Here is a 24169-nt window from a genome sequence, read left to right as displayed (position 1 = left end):
GTAGCTGATAATCGTAGGTTATACATATGAAAGGCCCCACAGACAACACGTTAACATGTGATAGCCTTGGTTCTCCTCATGCATTGTCATTCCGTCCGTTTTGTATCCTTAATCTGTAATTTCACTGCCATATCTCATACTTTAACCGAAAGACAACTTACAAATTAAACTGCTTGGAGGCTGAAATAGGTAAGATCTACCTTACTATTACGTTTACCCTTTTAAGGATTTAAAATTCCTAGAAAACAAATTGATAAATCACGTATCTCTGTCAGTTTGCCTGTTATAATTTATGAGGCGTTCAAAAATACACTAATGATTTGTATCTTCGATATGTTTCCTAGTTTCTGATGTTTCAGTAGTACGGTTTTAACTTAGTATCATTATTTCTAGCCCATTTCCTATCTGATTTACTTTGATTAACTCTTTAGAATCTGTTTAGAAAAATATGGAAATAATTAAAAGGAGATTTTCCAATATACATTGCTATTGGAAAATCTCCTTTTATATAATGTAACAAATAGGTATACAATTATAACAATTTAAAATAAAATACCATCAAGAAGTTAGCTATATCTACTATATATATAGGTAAATATGAAACCTTCCATTACCTATTTTCTCTATTCATCCTTTTTCTTTTACATAAACAAGATAAGATCAATAGCTAAAATAGATTTATGATACATTTGGAGTTTTTGTATATATACCTACAATAAATGGGTATGACAAAAATCTGATAAAACCGGTTGTGAACAAAGTTTTGAACAATACCATCTACTTTCTCTTTCCGTATCGTTCCAAAATATTCAATTTTGTTAACTCATAGCTGTTGGTCATAAGGTTACATACCTGTTTACGTTTTTTAACACGACATTTTGTAATTACAAATATGTAGGTACCTATTGAGTACCCAGTTAATGTTTCGGAAGTTTCTTAACTGGTCTTTAAAATTATCGCAACGGCGACAATCAAGCAAAGGCACGGCGAAGGGAAACCGTAGTCAGGCCGTGTCAATGGTAAGCATCGGCACCGGCCTGTCCAACCAGTGGCCATACTCGGCTAGTTCCGTGCGGACATCTCGCTAGCCTCTCTTCAATATATTACGATACACGCAACGAATACATTGGGAGCTTTATAAATTAAAACGTGTTCGATTCTTACAAAATCATTTTTCTAGAAAATAAGTGATCCGCAAGCAAACAAAATCAATTATTTATTTTTTTATTTTTTCAATCAATTATTTTTCTAGTTGTGTTAAGTTACGAAATTAAATAGTGAAGGGTATATTAGCGTTACGAAATAGTAAAGTTGCTCTCAACTAATCTCGTTGTATAGCGAACACCAATAAATGCAATACAGAAATTATACTGAAGAGGAACTTATTTAAGTGTCGATAAAAAGAAAAAAACATGGAGATCCAGTTTGATGCAAGTGGTACTCCATTTGTAGTATGGGGTAACAATAGAATACACTTGGAAAAAGATCCGATCACAGAAAAGTGTTACATTGAGAAAGCAGAAAAAGAACTACGGGAGACTCCAGCAAATATAGAAACATCGTTAACTAAACTAAGAATACTTCTAAAAGGTAAATAATTATATATGTGGTAGTTGTTAAATTATATGTATGTAATGAAGTCTAAAACAATAAAATATTTGCCATAACTATCGATTTAAAATATAATGAAACGGATATTAATTTTACCCAATATATAATAGCTACCACCGTAACCGGCCGTCGTGGGTCATTTATTGTTTACCATATGGGGATAACAATAAACGAGAAAAATGCTTTAGTTAAATTTTTTCATCAAAAAGCACAAGAATATTAAATATCAAACTTATAAAAAAAAATCGTATTCAATGGTAAAATTTGATTAGAGTTCTTATTATACATATTATTTAAGTAGGATGAAATACCTAAACTTATACGAGTATGTATCAACTCCCACTTCTATATATGCAACAATCTAAGTATCTACCATAACAATTTCTTTGATCTGCAACATCAAGTTCATTAATTATTTATTTCATTGTCTAACTATGAAGTTGAATGTTAAACAGAACTCTAGTGTTCAAACATTGTAATAAATTAAATGCATGTGTAACTGAAGATGACTAAGAATCAGGCGTATTACTAAATAAGATAATTGTTTAGTACATACATAAGTACTTTTTTGAAGGTTTAAAATAAAATCCTATTTCTTGAAAAAATATTAGGCATTTAAATTGCATTAAGTATTAATATAGATAAATAAAGGTATTTTCCTCTCTGGATGTTAAGACCTGTTTAACTATATTAATAACGTGTACTAGACGCGAAGGTTTAAAAATAAGTACCTATTGAAATTGAAATATATTTTTCTAAAAGGTACATCTCAATTTGTGAGCGATTTGTTTTTAGTAACGTCCTTGTTTTTTTTGGTACAGAATAGTTTTCAGATACATATAATATAAATATATTAATATTAAATTAATTAATTATGCATATATATTATGTTATATATATGTAACAAAATAAAGGTGAAAGATAAAAATTTATCTCAAAATATTATTAAATATTATAAGTTTTTTTACAGTAATAATACCCAAATGTGTCCAGTCATTCACATTGTGGAACAGGGTGAATTAAAGTTAACCTTAAATACCTACTTATATTACATAACAATAATATATATTATTAATGTAGGTACTAACAATCAGAGCAGAAATTATACACTGAGCGTTCCGAACATTGCGCACTGTAATTGTCGGTCAAAATGGTCAAAGCCGCACAATAACAGAGAAACGTCTTGTGTTCTTAATAGCTGAATAGTATCTACAGGTCAATTATCTAGCAGTGCTAGTCTTTGTATAGAATTGAATGCCAAGGAAATATGCCATGGAATTAAATGCAACATTCTTTCATAAATATAAAATCAGTCACGTTCAATTCTCCGTCAGCGATATCAGACGAGTTAGATCGTAGTTTTAACATGTAAATTACAAACGAAACTTTTATATTGTGCCTGGTTTTAATTAAGCATCTGATGGCACATTCTATACACAAAAACACTATGGACATCTCTATATTTATTCCTTGAGAACTACGGTAGCAACCGTACTCTAATTTCGCTGTCCCACAAAACCAACGTAGTTAAAAAGCAAGCTGATGGCAGAAATAAACAAATGAAATAAATGTACCGACACACACAACTCTATACGTCTACTTTAGTGAAAGGTCCTAAGTCAAGTGTTTTGAAGAGTGCAGGATGAAAACATTTTTTTATATTTTGGATAGAAAATACATTTATTCAATAACAATAACATAATCACACTACCATGAACATGAAACACTCACATATCGTCTTTTGTTTATTGTTAAAGTTTGTGGTCAAATTAAGTATAGATTGCAGTATAGCTCTGGCGAAATCGGTTATTAAAGAAGTATAGTCTTTGACAATAGGACCATAATAATTGAAAATTATGATTTAAATTAATTATGGTCGAATTTCGACCACTGGGCGACTACTTGTATATCTAAATATATTCTTAAATTATAGGAATCTAATCTATGTATACTTCACTATTTACATTAGAGCAAAATGTATATATAATATAACAAACATTGGACGAAAGTTATTAATTTTCACTACGTCAAAATATCTTTACTTTCACTACTCGATTACCAAGTCACATGATCATGTTCTGTTCTTACTGTATCCGCAGACAGAAATGTGCAATGAGTCTTTTCAACTAACTACAAAAAGCAAGAAATATATATAGGAATTTCTTTCTGTCTATGTTAGATTATATCGTAGCCAAAAATGCTTATATTTCCATGATTTATTTTGTTTTACAGAAAAATATTTGTCGAAAGGATTTTATTTAACTTTGGTAGTTTTATAAATCAGAAATAGCATAATGCATGCAATATGTACTTAAAAGAACGCCCTTGTTGAAGACCAACAATACTGCTGACTTTGACCGCAATGAACTGGTGTTAAGTATACAGTAAAACTGCATAGCATAATAAAATAACAACACAAACAGATTTTAAATAGATTGTAAACTAAAAGTAGTAAGTGCTTGTTTTAAGTACGTAACTGAAGAAATACTTAACTATTCTTGAAGTTAATATTTTTTATTTATTATATATATATATATATATATATATATATATATATATATATATATATATATATATATAGATAGAAAACAAATAATGTATTTTTTATGGAACTAGAATAAAAAAGAAGTCGGTTGTTAATGGCATCCATCTCCTATATACATGAAGAGCATATATCATATGTTGTTCCTTATACCTTTCATGCGTCGCCATTCCAAAGGACTAAGATGCAATGCCTGATGCGTTGCCTGTAATTTCTGTGTTCGATCTGTAATTTCACCCTCCAACTGAAATACAAATAAACTGCTTTACGGCTAGCTAAAATCGGTGATACAAATATGCATTGTACAAAATCTATGTCCAATAAATGTATCAAATATTTTTTTTAATTACTAGTATTTTCGAAGAATTCGTATAGTCCGTTGTACATTTGTAGACGCTATCTATTATTTTATTCATAATTAATTATAAAGATATGTATTTAAAATAAAGAATAAAAATTAAACAGAAAATTTGCAACTTTCTTCTTTTGGTGAGTTGTGTTTTATATTTCATCCTTATTCATACAGTAGTTTTTACATGAAACCTTAACGCACAAACAGACAAACAATAATTTTTGCTTATGAAAATAAGAAGTAAAATTTTTTGTTTACTACTTTTTTTTAAATTTGTGTTTATATTTTCATACACCATATGAATTAGAAAGAGAATGGCGCATCAAAACAATGGTCACGCGCCAGTCGTGTCCTTGACGGAATATGGGATTGCTAGGTGATTATCATAGACTAGTGAAATCAGATACGCCATTCTCATATTGCAACTTTCCGCTTAGATATTTTAAATAAGTAATTTAATAATTTTGTTCATTTAACTGGCATAGTTCAATTGCAATCTAATATTGTTATATAAACCGTCGTGTGAACGTCGCTGTTATTATATAAATTTAAATAATGTCATCGGTAATGAAAGTCTCTGTACGCTTTTATATAGGTACCACCACTATTACATAATTGTTTTATGTTTTTGTTTGAGACTAATTACTCTTAATATTTTTCGCACTATGTATTTATACCTAACAACAATGTATTCAAAGCAAGTAAATATCTAATAAAAAGGTCTAGTATACTGGGCTACACAAGGTCAACCTTCTGGGTGTTAGTCGAGGAAGTAGCCAGATTTGAAATCACGATCTTCCTGATTACAAATCTCTGTAACACAAAAGTGTATGTCACTTTATATTTCTGATTTACCACTCCGGTGAAAGATAACGAAACTAAAAACGACGGTAGGCTCGTCCTCTGCCCTGTTGAACTCAAAATATACCTAGTATTGTGTGGTTCAAGTGTTACGTAAATCATGACATCGATAAATGAAAATGCTTATGACTACCTCATACGGGGTAATGGGCGGAACGGTATGTTTATGTTTAAAAAAATTAACATACATCACAGTAAACAGTGGTATTCAGAGGTACTTGTTTATAAAATTGTCTATAGCCAGTTCCTGTCGAAATTGCGCATGGGTTTCAATTGCAACACGAATAACGTTATTCGTGTTGCAACTATTTAAGTATCTGTGTTTCGATTGACTTAGCTATTAAAATAACTATTAAATAAACATACGAAATCATACAATGTTCCTTGACCTACTTTGGTTATGAATAAATAAAAAAATACAATAAATTTACAACATATTGTGAACATTTAAGGAGATTGTTGGACGATCGTGGAAAGTGGCAAGAGCTCCACCAATAAGAAAGGGACTCTTAAATTAGGAGTGAACAGCGGATCATTAGTACCGGAGATTATGCCCGAATTTATAATAACCCGTAATAACCTTGGTAACTCACACAGCTCCGTCAAGTCCCAAGCCAGCTAGTGTTATAGGTACTAGACAACTGATAGACATACGTAAATACATTTCTTTTATAAAAACTTACATAGTATACATAGTTATGTTATGCGAGGAATCCGAGGGAGCCGAGGTTGTCAACACAGTAGAAGTAAGTAGGGCATTGAACCGACTTAAAAAAAGTGGAGATTCTATGTTTGATTGGCATCCACCAATGATTTTTTTACAAACGTCTAAGCGGCATTACCATGGCAAAATAATCATACAATGTAGTCAAACTAATAAATATTTCTTTCCACAACTTTTTATCCCTTATTTCATCCCCTTCCAATTTATTTTTTACAAAAGACCATGTTAAACTTTGTGATACCAACTATCTTCTCGTCAAAATTCTCATCCTACATTAATGCCTTATTTTTTCTTTATTAAAAAAATAACAAACTGACACATCGCATTTATAATCTTAGTAATGGAGCTACGGTACAGTACAGTATCAAAGACTACAGTAATTAAAAATAATCATAATCAATTTATATAATTGCATTACATTACAGTATTTTATTGTCATTATCACTATAATAATAGAACTTACTCTGATCGTTGAGGAAAAAGAAGTCGTTCGCATGACCATAAGATTTTTTAACTCAGACTTGAACCGTTTATGGTTGACGTAATGATCAGAAGTCATAAGCCAATTGAATGGTACGTTATGGCTGAGCTATAAAAAGGTCAGTCCACTTGATGTTTCTAGTCATCGAGTTGTTGACTATTCGCCCAATGTGCTGATTAATAATTTCATAATTTAGGCACACACGTTTTATTTATCTCAAATATCAGACTTTATGTACAGAATTAATATTTGTATTGCAAATTAAGATCTTAGGTGTAAATATTGTTTTAAAATAAGATTATATTATATGTATACATTTTTTGGTTTTTTGAATACCACAATATATAATACATTATAAAAATAAATAAACCACTATAGTCATGAAGTCAAAAGAAAACAATATAGCTACTATGACTGTCGGGATTATACTTTAACAGATATAAAACTAATAATAGTCTAGATATAGCAGTACCCTTTGTACTATAATACATAGACTGTTATTAGTTTTTCATTACATTCAATTAAAATAATATCTGGCATTACTTACTACAAGAGGCACCAACAGATGTAACATGCGTTTAACATGTAATATTAACGTTGGTCACAAATGAATATTACATAAATAGGTACAAAGATTTTTTATATTAGGTAGAGGTATGTTATATTTGTGTCTAAATGATGAAAACACGTAGATTATTCAGTCAGAAATATATACAATATTTTTCAGAATTTAATTAGATATGAAATCTCGCTTAGTTATTTAATAATTAAAAACGTTTGATGAACGATAACGAATTTTTCATATATTTTAACATACACGAAATAATTACAATTTTTTTTAATTACAGGGGAGCCATCACTTGTCCTGCCCATCGACGATGATGAATTCCTAATGAAATTTCTAAGACCTTGCAAGTTTTACCCAGAAAGCGCATTTAAAAGGGTATGAAATACAAAACTTATAAATCTAATTTATGTTATTAATTTTACTAACTTGGGTCAGTTAATAATAATAACTGTATAGTAACATAGTCATTGCAATATATGGAGTTATGGAGGTAGTCCCTATTCCTTATAACACCAAGCTATGGGTATGATAATGATTGGTACGTAGGTATATATAATTTAAAATTGAAAATACCAATAACTTAATTAAAATTTATAGAAGTTTTGTGTACCTTATATTAATGTCGACAATAGGTTCATTTACGAGAATATATTAGTATAAAAAAAAACTTGATTTTCTCCTGTGAAATTAGCCAAATTTCGTGATGACTGGTTAAATCATTAAGTTGTCAAATTCTACGTTATTAGGGTGAGTTTGGTCACATATAATTTTGCATGCCCTCGTTGCACTGACCTAGTTGTTTTTGTTTATAAAATTTATGATTTTTGCAAGTACTTAAATATACAATAACCGTACCTATTGTTTTATAATATTACAGATACAAGCATATTATAAATATAGAAAATCATACATTGAATACACTCGGGACTTGGTGCCATCTACTGTCCGTTCCGCTTTCGAACGCTCCATCATTTCTTTCCTGTCGCCAAGAGATCAGCATGGACGGCGTATATTACTTGTAGAATCAGGTCAGAGTTACATTAGGTATATTATCAGCGATTCGTCCCTGCTTCGCACGCAATAAGATATTGCAGTAAAATGCAGCCTATATTTAGGTTCGATTCCTACTTATACATTGGCACAAACTTCATTTAATTTTATGCAGTAGATTTTGCGTGATCCTTGTACAAACCTACAAACAGACAAACGAATATAAAAACTGTTGTTTTGGCCTCTGTAGCCGCTTTATAGTACCTTTCAATATCTATATTATGGAAACATCAGTCTGTTATATTATTATTATTTGTATAGATATTAAGATACAACCTATTTTCTCATCGTATTATACAAAGACATCGTACGTTGTAGGTACTGTATTCAATACAAACAACGTAATTTTATTTATTTATTTTATTAGATAAAGTAGGTGCTTAATTAAATTGTTGTATTCATTGTTTAATTAATATATCAATATAATATAAAGACTAATACGTTGCGGTTTCGATACTCGCTCAACGCAATATACATTTATGAGGGTGTCTATTTGCATTGGCTTACACATAATCGTACACGTATTTAGCTACGTCTGTTAGTCATCTAGTAATCATATAAGAAATTATGCTTTAGCTTAGTTGTAATTTTTAGTTTATTTAGATTATAAAATACAAAAAAAGACGGACTAATAATTACAAATTAAATAGGTTCTTGTTCGAATTGAGCGCTGTCGTTTCTATGTATTAATATCTAAAAATCAATTGTTTTATGTAATTAGAATGGCTAATTAACAGATAGCCTATCTGATGGTAAGTGGTAACCGTCTTTTTTATACATGAATATCCATACCGACATCACGTTGTCCTGTAACACCCGTGATGCCATTCATGCGTCGCGTAGTATTTTATTCTATAATTTCACTGCTTAATTGAACTTGATATCGAAACACAACTTGCTGTTTGACTGCTAAAATAGGTAACGCAGACAGTTCCTCTTTACAGTCTGCCTATGGTAAATTATATTACTTAGACAAGTGCTAAATGTTGTGTGTCACCGGTTATATCTATATATTAAGCTCTGCTAGTTTTGATCTGGATGGCTCTGTACAATAAAATAATTTATCACCGTCTTTGCAGAATGTTGGAATCCGCGAGAAGTATCATTACAAGAATTGTTTAGGGGAGTTCAGCTGGGACTAGAGGCAGCGATGGTGGAGCCTAAGACACAAGTGAACGGGGTGATCACCATCCTCGATATGAAAGGATTAACACTTGCTCAGATTATGCAAATGACTCCATCCTTCGCCAAAATGGTCATTGACTGGATTCAGGTCAGTATTTCTTTTATACGGCATGGCAAGCAAACTGACGACCACCTAATCTTATATAATGATCGTCGCCTATATAGTAACCTCGACTTTCCTAAAATGTAACGACGTCATCATGTAACGCCCGTAGCACTACCCATGCGTTGCCATTCTGGTGGTCTAAGATGTGCATCTTATCATGTAATTTCACCGCCTTTTTACCATCCCTTTAACCGAATACATCTTACTAAAGTTCATATAGGTAAATTATTCATGTAACAAATATTTTAAACGAAAAGTACATATTCGTGGGTTTTGAGTATAGAGTATACTATTAGTAAACTTATAGAAATAATGATTAATTAATAGTGTGTAAACTTTGTAATAGATTACAAAGTTTGAGTCCTTTATCTGTTTCTTGTCATATTCCTGAGAACAAGAATGTTTTATAAATCATTATCTCTGTGACATTCCTTATGCCAATGAATAGAATAATGACAAGAATTAATTATGTCTTTCAGGATTGTATTCCGATAAGATTAAAAGCAGTCCATATAATTAACCAGCCGTATATCTTCAACATGTTGTTTGCCATCTTCAAACCGTTTATGAGGGAGAAGCTCCGATCGCGGATCTACTTCCATGGTACTGACAGAGAATCCCTTCGGTCCCATATTCATGCTGATGCGCTGCGAAAACGATATGGAGGAACTTTACCTGAACCTGAGATACCTGGTCAGGTCGTGTGGAATATGTTGATGCATTATGAAGATAATTTTAAAGGTGAATGTTTCTAATAATTATTATATTTAGGAACCATTTAGAGAACGCTTATGAATGATGCGTAATTATTCTAAATGTTCAGTTAGAACATATCTGGTAAAAAATAAAGTATTTATATTAGATTCATAAACTACAGTGCTTTCTTATTTGTATATCATATCATTTTATATACAATTCATATGAAGAGCTTCTCTAGTTCTCTAGTTGTTCAATATAGCCTATTAAAAAGGGAGTATTTAATTACTAACTAATTAATAAAACAAGTTTAAAAAAACGGCAAAACTTTATTTAGTAACAATATTAATTTTATTTTCAGAAAAGAATTCTTATGGGTATACAGCAACCAATAATAACAACAAAAAGTAAGAAACTGGTTTTGGTGAAGAGATTTAAGATTTTAGAGCCAATTAGCCCAGGAGTATGTTGACTATTCAACTATATTTAAAATCTATTATGACATAGATAATGTTGGGTATAGCCTATATTGATTGTGATTCCATTTTATACTAAGTCTAGTTTTTATATTAGTTATTTTTTAAATACATGTTTAGATAAATATTATAATTACGCTATTCAACAGAGATATATATTGTGTCATCATCTCGGACAAATATAAATTCAATTAATTTCATTTATTGCTTACAAAAAATAATTAATGTGGGCATAATAAAACAAGTACGATAACTTGGTACCTATAACTGGTCAGACTTGACTGAGTTAAGACTAATGTTGGTCAAGGGGTTAAACCTTAGTAACTGACATACAAAAAGTGTGTCAAATATGGCGTAGAGTCTAGAATATAATTATATAATTATAAATGTATATTATAAACATAGAAATACGTAATCACTGCAAACGACACTGTGGTTGCATTAAACAGGAAGTAGTAGATTTTAAATTCAGAATTTCTGTCAATTATATATAGATTTATGAATAACTATAACTTTTTGTGATATACTATCATCAACGAGAGATTTCTGTAGTACGATAATGATCCTATTACAAAAATCTCTTCTGATCATAAAATATTGTTTTATTGGCTAGTGCAACCTAGTCTATATGTGGAGAGAGGGAAGTAGGTAAATAGCGTATTAAACATTTTACTATTCATTTTAAGAACTATATTAAGATTTTAATGCTCCTGATTTGAATATATAAGTCTGAAGATATAAGAAGTATAATACAATAATATATGTACGTTTTGATCATATACTTATATAACACCAGTCTTTGTTTCACAACACTGCCAAACAAAACTACCTACTAAATTATGTTTACAGACAGTTGTAGCATATTTTTAAGGCGTAACGTCACAAGCCCTGAAAAAGGAAAACCTAAATAATTTAGTAATTTAGTTTTTAAAAATAACCCACTTAGTAGTTGTAGCAAATAAGTGAATTGAATCACATATCAATCAATCCTATATTAATAGCTTTTATTCTTATAGCCCCTGAAAATTTGTTAAACCACTATACCTGAAACTTTACCTTGCCATTTCTTATAGTCGTCTTTTAAGTTTTAACAGATAGGTATGTACTATCATCGATAGATACTATTATTGTATAAATATATCTCGATTTAATTTCTTTTGAATTTCATATCTCTTTTGTTTGTATCTGTATTGTAACTGTACTTAGCTGGTATTACCATAAACAAGATAGTATTACATAGTATTATAAAGTACAAGTACACAGTCAGTTGTTTAGACACTGTAAACATGATTATGTTAAACCACAGCTAGAATACTACAAGTAATATATATTTCCTAAGAGCAATATTATTCAAATTTGAAAATCCTTGTTAACATAAAGTATTTTAAAGTTCGGTACACTTGAGATCACGATTAGAATTATTATATTGTTATTGTTTGAAATTAGGTACACAGCTCAATGGGTCAAAGAATGATCCTATTAGAAATAAGACTATTATAATGTCATCAAAAGTACAACTGCCGTACAACATAGTAAATTAAAGGTTATTATCAAATAATACAAACATTCCTTTGATAATTTTATTATAGAATAACTTACAAAGCTAAATTTATACATAGATAAAGATTTTGTAAATACATAATTTTTAAATAAATGTTTTTTTTTATATTACAACATAGTTTTATTATAATATAAGTAAGTATTTATAAGATATGCAATTTGGAATTAAGTATACACCAAAGTGTTAAATACGTACCTAAACCACAAAATATGCTTATACCTTGGTAATAATGACTTATATAATATTTGACTTTAGAATATTTTTATGCATTATTATTAAAAGAAAATTATTATTATATCCCTGTACTTTATCTTTTGTTAGTTACTTAGGTATATATACTTGAATAAGACAATTATTTACTGTAGCGACTATTAAGTATAATATGTTAGGAACACATAATAATACCTGGTATTATTATTTGTAAATGATTCTTGCGTATGTTATCACATAGGTAGGTGTTATAGTCCCTGATGTAATAAAAAAACCATCGCTAAAGTACGAATAATATAATTATTTTGTGCTAAACTGCATAGTATGACCTTATAAAATATCATGACAGCTTTTGTTTTTATGACAATAAATAACAATCTCGAAGATTTTGATTTAAATTACGGCAAGTCATTTCCGCGTATAGGTATTTTTATTGTCATATATGTACTATATTATTGAGTATTATTATGATATTTTTGAAATCACAGCCTAGATAGGAAAGAAATATAATATTGTGAGACTGCAGAGGTACCAGTACTGCGTTTAATTGTTGTTTTTTTTTTAAATAGTTAATTGAATAATAAAATAATTTTAAACTAATTGATTAAATTGAGAATATAATATTGTTGTTATTCAAGCAATTTAAATACCGACATTACAATTTCTTTAATTATACCTAGTACACTTAAAGGCACTATACTTATACCCTTTACTAACTATCGATCACTATGTGGATCTATCCAAGTATAATATAAAATGGCAAATGATTTGTAACTAAAATATCTAAATCAAAGTTGGCAATTGAGATTCTGTGCCAAAAAAATAACAACTGCATCAAATTTATCGACACAATTGTCTTACTGGCACTATTGCTCAGAATACAAAATGGAATGCAAAATATAGAAATATATATAGTTATAAATAAGGCATCGGTTGCAAGAAACATATTTTTACGATATGTGGCAAGTAAAATAAAATTGTCGTACAATAATAGTTTCTAAAATTTAACTGATTAGAACACGATTTTAATATTACTCTAGGCAACCGGCATAATATGTATACTACAATAAGTTTGTACCTATAGAATTAAATTTAAAATCACATTTTCCATGTATAGTTTATCACGATATGTTTTAACCATCACATATGCACAAATTGTTGATATTGATTGTTGGTAATCACTTCGTTTTCTTGTATCCATATGAGTTGATTGCTGAAACAGATTAGGTGTTTTATTGAGTATTAATTGTACAATTGTAGAGAAAATTATTTAAAATATTACGTAATTTAAAATACAGGAAAGTTCAGGAATTAAAATAAATTATCAATATTAATAAAAAAATTAAGATTATAGCACAAAAATAATGTCTAATTGAGAACTCTTCATATTATTTTAGTTGCTGTACAGAAAAAGTGTGAAAAAAATTATAGAATTCACTTTTGTTAGGCTTCCATTCGCGAAAGCTCTGCAGATCTAAAAAACCATTGCTATTGCAATTTTTTGAGTTGCAATAGAATCCTAATATAATTGAATGACTACGAAGCATCTAACTGACTGTTTCTGATCGACCACAAAAGTGTTGCATACATGGAAGTTAATTTTACAACAAGTTTCTTATGTTAAATATAAATATATTAGTTACTACTGTATTGAAACTGCTCGTCTCTTTCAGATATATTTCTATTCTCTTCCCTTTATCCCTAATAACTATATTAGTGTGGTGAGTCAGCACCAATAGAATTTCCCGCTAATTTAACAAAGTACGAAGAAGAACAGTTTTCAAGCTGATATAAAAAAAAATACGTTTACAGATAACAACTTACCGCTAAACTCCTGATCACACATTAGGAGCAATTCCAGCCACTGAGCACCTGTGACCCGAGGTACACACAATGTACCCCCATAGCAGTCTGGCAAGCATTTGGGTGAAATATGTTTGTGAAGCAGGTCTCGATCGCTACCCATGAAAATAATCCGTGAGCGCAGCTTCTCTTTCAAGAAAGGCTTGAACAGTTGGAATACCATATTGAAAATATAAGGTTGGTTGATTATGTATAATCCTTTTACTCGAAGAGGTATGCTTTCCTGTAATAAAAACAAATGGTATATTGTTATTGTTTATATATCTATTGATTTTATTTATATACATAGTACACTTAAAGACCAAAGAAATCCAGCAAGTAATAAACTTTTTAGCATTATAATGCTATTTTTTAGTGTAATGTGCTTCTTTTATTAATTTTTCATTACGAACACATTTCCCATAGGAAGTAAATATTTTGTTATAATGTAAAATATACCAAGACAATTCACATAGTGCCATTAAGTCTTAATCTAAGCAGAGCTTGTGTAATGTACATACAAAATACCCAGACCGAGACAAACAATCATACTTATGAATAAAAATGTTTGTACTGTGCGACGGTTGAAAGTAAAGCGGGGTGTTAAACCGGTAGACTACCGAGGCCGTCATTTACAATCAATTCCAATTTTGAATTATGAATTCCGAAAAAAAAAACTAGTACCTATCACTTTTTTTCTAATAATTAATTAATATTGGAACTTGTTTTCAAGAATTGACATAATTGTTACGCAAACGTCAGATTTTGAAATAGCTGTAATAACTTTGAAATGAAATTAGGTATCAACATTTACTTAGTTCAATTATTAAAATTTAGTATATTAGGTATTTATGTAATATGAATTAATTAAATATTTTTAAACATGAATTAATTAGTGATATGCGCTTTCTTCATAATCCTTGAATCTACATATAAATTACATTAATATTACGCAAAATTGTAGAAATGTATGTTTTACGTTATTTTTTCATGTCATCATTATTTCATCCGATGAAGTAGTTTATTTTGTAAGGTTTAACACATTTAAAGTTTTTAATTTGTTTTTTTTATTACAACATGCACACTTCTATCGTACTCATAGTATTAGGTATGTTTTACGATGAATAAAAGAGCGTATTGAAAATATTTTATAAATCTGTTTACCGAGTATTATAATTACTGTGTGAGTAAAAGTCTTAGTTAAATATGTAATTAGAATATATTATATATTTTCTTATTATTTTGGCTCTATATCGAACTTCGTCAGAAATTTACTCGAGTTATAAGAATTACAAAATATTATAAATAAAAAAAAACTACGACTTCTACAAGGACTGGTAATATACACATAGTAAAACGTTAATCGTGTGCGGGCACCCCGACCACTAACCCAGTGTATGTTATTAGCCTTACATGATAGCTGGCATAACAGCAATTTACCTGCAACCAGTCGACTATTCTCATGGCAAATGGAGGTGTGAACTGCCAGACCTGCTGCATGGACAGACCATCCATATCGAAAACGACCACGGCACCGCAAATCTGAGTTTCTGGTTCAAGCATGGCCGCCTCCAAGAATAATACGCAACCCTTGAACACCTCATCCAAAGAGCACTTATTGTGTTTCCATTTTTCTGTAACAATATATATCATGTTAGTCGTCACTTCACAAAAATCTGAAATAATATTTATTTTTCTACTTTGATGTTTCCTAAAACAAATGTATTATTTAATTAGATTGTATAGTAAAATGCTGAATAAACAGAACGATAAAAACAAATTCCTTATTCCACAGATAATAGAGTAAAAAAAATAGAGACAATGTGAGCAAAGGTGGAGTTATCCCTAGAAAAGATATCTTCCAGTCACCTTTACGAGTAAGTCGTAGTTATGACTAAGGTGTTTTTGATATGGCGGCAAAATCTAACCGACAGTAATTGCTAAAGATATTAAATATTGCATCAACCTAATATTACTTCACTTATTAAATAAATTTAAATAAAATTTTCGTAGTTCAATAACATTTCATAATATTTATGAGGTTTCATAATATAATAAAATAATAACAAATGGTTCTACCTGCTTGGTCGTGTAACAAGAGTATCTACTTTTAGTTTCTTAATAGGTTAGGGACTTACATTATATATGCTAGGCATTATCTGCCAGTGTATCAAACAAATTATTTTTGATAATTTTTTAAACCTTTTTTATATTGTGTTTGTTTAATTCTTTAACAGTCACAATATTAGGCCCACTTTATAAAACTTTGTTTCGTATGACGAAAAATGTAAACAGAAATTTATTTTTACCAGTCTAGTCATTGACTGTAATAGATTGTACTGTGCGTCATAACGGTGTTATTCATAAAACTTAAGAAGCCTTTATAAGCCCACTATAACAGAGCTATAAAGGCTTTATAAAAATCTCTATTTATAAACGCTCTATAAAGCTCTTATAACTGTTCATTAGCAATCAGTTCTATAAACCCTCTATAAACCTATGATAAACCTCTGATAGTGAAAAACGTTATTCATAAACGCTCTATAGCGGTCCGATAAAGTTAAAACGTCAAATAGCGAGCCTATAAAGTTAACAGAGCCGACTCCCTACTTTAGCGGCATTTTAACCTAAAAATTGTGAAATAATTATTCCGTTAATTAATAAAATGGAAGCAATTACGACCATTTCTACAATTAATTTAATTGATATGTCAAGAATTCGCCAAAAAAAAACATTTAAAAAAAAAGTCAATCCATTTCTTTTACCAGATAAGTGCTTTAAATATAAATACCGATTCAATAAAAGTACTGCTCGATATATAATTTCCTTGGTGTACGATCAACTAAAACAAGATCCCAGAGGTGGTGCCGTTTCTCCAGAGTTGCAAGTATTAACTGCTTTGAGGTGTTGGGGACGAAGAGAGGTAAGTTTTTTTTACAATACATTCATCAATCATATATTTATATATAGGATAATGTAAGTTTTTATATGTAAGTTTTCATACAATTCAAACTCATAATTAATCTTGATATCTTTCATTTCATAGGTTCAGGATGATTGTGCTGATCTTCATGGACTCAGTCAACCCACAGTTAGTAGGATATGTAGTAGAGTGGCAAAGGCAATTGCTCAGCTTGCTTCCACTTTTATAAAAATGCCAGAAACTGTCACAGAGGAACGGTCTTGTATGACAAATTTTGAAAGTCTGGCTGGTTTTCCAGGGGTTACAGGGGCTATAGACTGTACCCATATTAAAATTAAAAAAACAGGTGGTGATGCAGCCCAATATTACATAAATAGGAAAGGATATTATTCTTTGAATGTGCAGGTGATAAAATTATGTATTATGTGTAAAACATATCTATATTGTTTGATTAACTAATTATCATTACATAGTATAAAACAAAGTCACATTAAAACTATACAATGCATGTTGAAGGGGGGTTATAATAGATTCAAGAGGAAGGTTTATATATATATATATATGTACTAGTAATGTATAAAGTACTTAATTATTTTGATTTTAGGTTGTCTGTGATGCAAAACTTGTAATAAGAGATGTTGTAGCAAGATGGAGGGGCAGTACTCATGACAGTAGAATATTTACTGAGTCAATTATAAAAGAAAGGTTTAATAATGGTCACTTTAGAGGACGTTTACTCGGTGACTCAGGGTATCCACTTCTGCCCTACCTTTTTACACCAATTTTGCATCCTGTATGTAGAAAGGAAGAAAGGTATAACTCTGCCCATATCAAAACACGGAATAGTGTGGAAAGATGTTTTGGAGTGTGGAAACAGAGATTCCAATGTTTACTACATGGATTAAGTGTATCGCTGGAAAATGGAAAGGCAGTTATAGTGGCTTTAGCTGTGCTCCACAATATCGCTATGAGTAGGAATGACGATATATTAGGTAATTCTTTTAATGAAACACTACTTTATTTATTTCAATATTATTTAATAAACACAATTTTTACAAAAAATTTACAATACAAGTTTTTGTACAAACACTAATTTGTTTACTATGAAATGATTATCAACTTCAGTGCATTCATAATTTGCACTGTTACACAATTATTACAACTAGCGGTTGCCTGTGACTTCATATGAAAATGTATTTTTGTAAAAATCTTCCAGAATTAATTATTTTTGAAGCCTCACAGGTCTGCTATGAATATGTAACTTTCAAACTATTTATCCAGATTATGTGTAAAGGACAAAGTTTTAATGTAGTTTATACATTGTTGTTATTTATATCTTGTGATATATGATGCAGTCACAGTCATCCATTGAATATAGTTATACAGACATGTTTCTAATCCTTGTTGTTTAAGCTGTATTTTGATAAGTAGCAATACATTATATTTCTCAATAAATTATGGGCCTGTAAAGTAATAATATTATTAATTTCAGAATATGAGAATCTTGAAGAGGTTACCATTCAATCACAACATCAAATTGATGAAGGAATGGGCAATGGTGCTGTAAGAAGACACTCTCGATATATTTTGGATACATTTATACAAAATAATTTTTAATAAAATAAATTATGTTAATTTACTTTGTTTACTATATTTTATATTTAACTTGTTACAAAAATATTTTTATCCATAACTTCCAGCCATCCTTTCTTTTTTTACAGTTGTTGGTATTCGTATCCGTATTCTCTCTAGTACGGCGACACGATCGCGGATCAATTCCAACAATAAATTCTATCAAAAATAAGGTATGCATTAAATGAATGTAATAAAAAGTTAAAACAAGTGAAATTCAAAGTCGTACATAAAAAATAATTTACTTGATCCAAAACTGGATAAATTAACAAATATTGATAAGTAAACACAATCTTACCTTGTCGTCTTCCAACCAATTTTCGCTTCGTGCTCTCTTTTGTTTATCCATTTTAAAATTTACTAGACAATGAAATCCGTAATATGTAATCAATCCGTTAATTCTAATCAAGGAACATAATACTCTAAAGAGATTCTAATTCTAACGAATTGTAACTATATTAAAACAATCGTAAATTATAACATGCAATTTGTAAATAAAACAATCGTTTTGACAGGACCAGTGTTGCCAACGATGTTTTATTGAATCCACTATATAGCAAAGAAACCTCGAGTTTTACAAAATATTTAAATCAATATTAATGAATTAATAAAACTACTTGAAACCATTATATTAAAAATTTGCATAAAAATACATGCATATTCAAACCAAAAATCATTGTAATATTTAAAAACAATGTAAAAATACTTCTATCTTCCCTTAACTTTATTAAATAGAAATACAATTACAATAATAAAATACAATTTTATATATATTCAATAGGAAAATGTATAAAAATGTATTAATTTACATAATTTGTTCAATACTGGAGGAGTTAATTCTGCTAGATTTAGTGGTGAAGCAACTAAAATAGCAACACTGATTACGTCACCTGCGTATATGGTAAAACAGTCCAACGTCAAGATTGCAACATAATGATAAAAACAGTCCTATAAACCTCTATTAGTTAGCGAGGCTTTATAATAGGTTTATGAATAACGCACTTCTATAAACCTTCAATAGCGCTAATGAACGTTTTAACTAATGAGCTCTATAAACCTTCAATAAGTTTTTTTATGAATAAGACCGTAAGTGTCTACGTTATTAGGTATCACATAGACAGTGAGTCGTATCCGTTATTATCACTTTTGAATACATTTTGCAATTTCCAACTCATTATAGTTGGATCTATTTATAGAGTAAAGTCATATATATATACATGTACAATATATATTTACCTACTTTTTATTTATTTGTTTCCCAAACTACATATATTTATATATAATAGAGTTACATTAAATATACTATTTAAATGTAATAGGCTGATGTGTGGCTTTATGTAGTCTATTCTCAACTAAAACCTACCACCACTTAAAAAAATAACAATTATAATTTTTATATGATATTATGGTCTATTTTAAACAAATATCATTTTGACCTACGTATTCAATATAATCACAGAAAATAATTTAGCTTTCATTTCAAATCAATAATAATATTAGTATTTCAAGACAATTCACATATCGCCATCTAGTCACAAGCTAAGCTAAGTTTGTGTTATGGGTACGACGAGATAACTGATATAAACACATACACGCTACGACCAATAGAAGCGGAGTTGTAATGAAAATATTGCATATACGTAAAATATATGACGCAAAAGAAGATGCGCGGGTAAGCTAGTCTTAAATATAGTAAACAGTATGTAAAAATTAATTGCATAGATAAATTACATACTTAGTATATTATACATATGTAATCAGATTCTCATATAATCATCATTTAAATCACGTCAGTGTTGCTAAACCATAATCTATTTGATGATCATTTTCCGGTTGCCATTGTAATTTTACAATTAAGAGTTTGCATAGTAAAATTATTTTCTTTCATTGTATAAATAAACTGACAAGAGTTACTTATATTTATGGCAAACAAACTTTATTGGCGTACCCATATTAGAATTTAGTAATATTTATATTAGATTAATCTTGTTTTCAAAAATTTTCTTTATACTTTTAAATGCATTATTTTGCAACTGACTAGTAAAAGGCGTACCCAAGATAATATAAAACTATGGTATCAAATGAAATTTATATGTAGGTAGATAAAATAGTATTATTAAATAAATAAATATTTCAAAGTAAAGGGAACCCAAGACAATGCATGTTAGAAGTCCAAGGAGTCGGCAACAGTAATCGCAATTACTATTACTTTTCCTACTTTCAATTAAATATTTAATATTTAATTGTAAGTAGAAAAAGTACCTTCTTTTCACGAGATAGCTTAGCGGAAATTAAAACTGTTTATTTTAATTGCAAGCATCACTAGTCAAATACATATGTTAGTTCAAATATTTGAGTAACATTTTTGATATTTACCATGAGCCTCAGTAATAAAACATACTTTAGGTGAGATTGAGTCATACTTGGTGCCGATTTCCTAATTAAAACAAAATTTATTGTCGATGTATTAATGCAAATTCAGTAATTATTAATTTGTCATGTAGGATGGTTGCAGACAGTAAGTATGAATATATGTCATATAGGACTTATACATTTTAAAAAGTAGCAACGTTACTTATTCTTTGTCATACAGAAGATACTGTCTATATCTCTCCAACGCCAATTTGCCATAATACGGAATGCCAGCTTATTTGTCAATATAGTAGAATAAAAATGAGCCGTAACAGAAAGCGTTTAAAGCCTACATATACCGACTTCAGCTGACGAGTATGACGGCAGCGTAATTGCATACTTTTCATTTTGAAGTTTGGCCTTGTCCTTAGGTATCTTGTCCTTAAGTATTTATACACTGATACAGACTTAATTTTGTTTTATTTTAAATTAATTGCAAGTTTCATTGCAGTCTGTTTTATCCTTGCTCTGATTTATACCTTTGTTTAAAAGAGCAACAGACAAGTTATTTGCTCATTAAGTATTAAGTACATATCATCCGTGCCATTATAAAAATATTTTTAGACGTTTACTTACTGCCCAATTCAAGTACAAGTACACGCCGCCCGTACTGGTCCCGTGTCGGTAGCACCGTCAGTATGTTCTGGTTGAATATATTAGTCTCCTTGCTTGGCACCAGACCATCGTAGTGTTTGTAATGCTTTACTTTGAAGGCATAGTAACGTTTTATCTGAAATTAACAACATATTTATTTTAATGTTTCTGTACTCGAAACTATGTTATCGTGGATGTAATTAAAAATATCTTAAAGAACAATAGGTTAATCTTAATTAACGTTAAGGAATCGAGCCCGATTCCTTAACGTTCCGATCGGATCGGAATCGAGATACAGTTTTTTTATACTGAAACGGCAAAGAACAACTGTTTGTTATATACATTTAATGCTATGCTATGCTAAAGCTACTCATAATTCCGAAAGACTAAGGTCTCCTTACCGTTTAATTAAGCCATAACTCAATCTTTAACCGAAAGAGCTGGCAAAGAAGCGATTCAAAGTGAAGGGAGTTCATTGATGCCATTATTCTATACTGATCTTCGTCAACCTGCCTATTATGTTTAGTAGCGGACAATGAACAGCGGAAATGACAATAATATAGTATTTATTCACTAATAAAAATGTCTATTGCATATTTCACAATAAATTTCAAAGACCGATAAAAAGTAATTTTTATTAGAATAGATCTTTTAAAGAAACGACCACGCTAACATGAGAGTTACGGAATCGTTATTGTGTTCATTCAGAATATTTATACTGTGTATATAATAGTAGACATAACCACGTTCCATCAGGAAGGCTATCCAGAAGCTTATGTGCTAGCACAGATTGTGCTTCTGGATAAAATATAAATTTAAAGCTATATTTTGTACTAATAGGTATAATAGATTATATGTACATCATGACTACTTTTACAGTAGTAAGTGATTCATGTATAATTATTTCGATTTAATATGCTATTTTCTACGTACATCAACAATAGATTTATTGTGGTATTTGTTTATTGTTTCTTATGCTGACTTACCAGATCATGGGCACTTTCAGGATAGAACTTGCACGGTCTCAAGAAGCGAATAAGCCAAGCGTCGCTATCCAGGGGTACGTGTAAGTCTTTATCATCTGTAATATAAAAAGAAGAAAAAATCAATTTGTAAACTGCATATTCAAAGGAAATGGCAATTCAGGCCGCTACCTATAAGAGTGTGAAATATTGTTCAATATATATGGCCCTTCAACTGTATTTCATTGTAATTTTAATAATTGCAAAAAACGTTTGATTAGTGTTACTACTCCATTTTTATGAACCATAACACATTAAGAGGTTTATACTTAATATGTATTTTGATCTGACACAAAGTATTGTCAGATCAAAATACATATTTTTTATATGTTTTAATAGGTTTTTATAGATTACATTCATACGAAAAAAGTATATCAACAACGACTTCATATTCCACGTAAAACTAAGTGCAAGATGACAACTGATTTGGTTTCAATTTGGTAACTAGGATGTGAAAATTGTTTAATAAATAATTTTCACACGCCTATGGCAAGAGGATGTTGTTGCAATAATTATCTACCCGTTTCAGCAGTTAGCATATTTAGGATCATAAAAATCGCACAAATATTTACCAATTCACATGTAGAAATAATAATCTTAATATTAATAATATTATACACGTGAAAGTTTGTGAGTATGGATGTTTGTAACTCTTTCATGCAAAAACTACTGAACGGATTTTGATGATATTTTACAGTAATATAGCATATACATCAGAATAACATATAGGCTATAAATTTCATGCAAGTGAGACCGCAGGCACAGCAAGTATCATATAAATTTTCTTAACGCAGTAATAAGATCAAAATTATTTTAAATTATTTTTTTCTCATGTTATGTACTTACTTATTTACGATTTAGGGACGTAATATAATTTACATGGATAAATAAGTTAATATTTAAGTCCACTATTAAAAGATATACCCTATCGTTTTAGGGATAATTATCTTTACTTGGATGCCTTATTTAAGTAAAGACGAGATACAATGAAAAAAGTTTCCTCAGTGGGTACCTCAATGTAATATGTAAATGTGGGTACCTCAACCTGGAATGGCAACATATGAGGGTTACACGGGTATCACATGATAACATGATGCTCGTAGTGCTATTCGTGTACATAGGCGACAGTTATTATTTACCATCAGGTGGATCGTCAGCTGTTTGTTATTCCAATTATATGAAACAATAAGCTTTTCTTATGTGTTTATCTCATGAAGACCTCCTTGAGGTAAACTGTGCCAACACATGGAGACAACTCAAACATGTTTAAACTAAATATGGTTATTGTTTTGTTATTTACTCCAGGTCCATATAAATAATT

General features: G+C 29.8%; 3 protein-coding genes across 4 annotated transcripts in view; 2 read left to right on the top strand and 1 right to left on the bottom strand.

The window, feature by feature from the left end:
- Window positions 1-1245: 1245 nt before the first annotated feature.
- Window positions 1246-11542, top strand: LOC131844907 (clavesin-2-like). The gene is made up of 6 exons (XM_059193893.1): window positions 1246-1590; window positions 7420-7514; window positions 8017-8167; window positions 9269-9462; window positions 9960-10221; window positions 10538-11542. Exons 1-6 carry the CDS (start codon window positions 1413-1415, stop codon window positions 10585-10587), a joined length of 930 nt encoding a protein of 309 aa, XP_059049876.1. The 5' UTR covers window positions 1246-1412; the 3' UTR covers window positions 10588-11542.
- A 1058-nt stretch (window positions 11543-12600) lies between these two features.
- Window positions 12601-24169, bottom strand: part of LOC131844859 (clavesin-1) — a 49338-nt gene continuing 37769 nt past the window's right edge. For both annotated transcript variants that reach the window (XM_059193838.1, XM_059193839.1), the window contains exons 3-7: window positions 22813-22907; window positions 21809-21962; window positions 15706-15899; window positions 14248-14509; window positions 12601-13636 (exon numbers count right to left, since the gene is read on the bottom strand). In XM_059193838.1, the coding sequence (XP_059049821.1) occupies window positions 13602-13636; window positions 14248-14509; window positions 15706-15899; window positions 21809-21962; window positions 22813-22907 (740 nt within the window). In that variant the 3' untranslated portion in view covers window positions 12601-13601. The remainder of the gene's footprint in view (window positions 13637-14247; window positions 14510-15705; window positions 15900-21808; window positions 21963-22812; window positions 22908-24169) is intronic.
- Window positions 16622-18853, top strand: LOC131844858 (putative nuclease HARBI1). Its single transcript, XM_059193837.1, has 4 exons — window positions 16622-17188; window positions 17312-17593; window positions 17793-18180; window positions 18681-18853. The coding sequence occupies exons 1-4, from the start codon at window positions 16931-16933 to the stop codon at window positions 18803-18805; spliced, it is 1053 nt and encodes a 350-aa protein (XP_059049820.1). The 5' UTR covers window positions 16622-16930; the 3' UTR covers window positions 18806-18853.

The sequence above is a fragment of the Achroia grisella genome, unplaced genomic scaffold (genome assembly GCF_030625045.1).
Source record: "Achroia grisella isolate CSIRO2021 unplaced genomic scaffold, CSIRO_AGI_Agris_v1 utg4223, whole genome shotgun sequence".
NCBI lineage: Eukaryota > Metazoa > Arthropoda > Insecta > Lepidoptera > Pyralidae > Achroia > Achroia grisella.
Note: the sequence above shows the minus strand (reverse complement) of the source record. Positions and strands in the feature narration are given on the sequence as shown.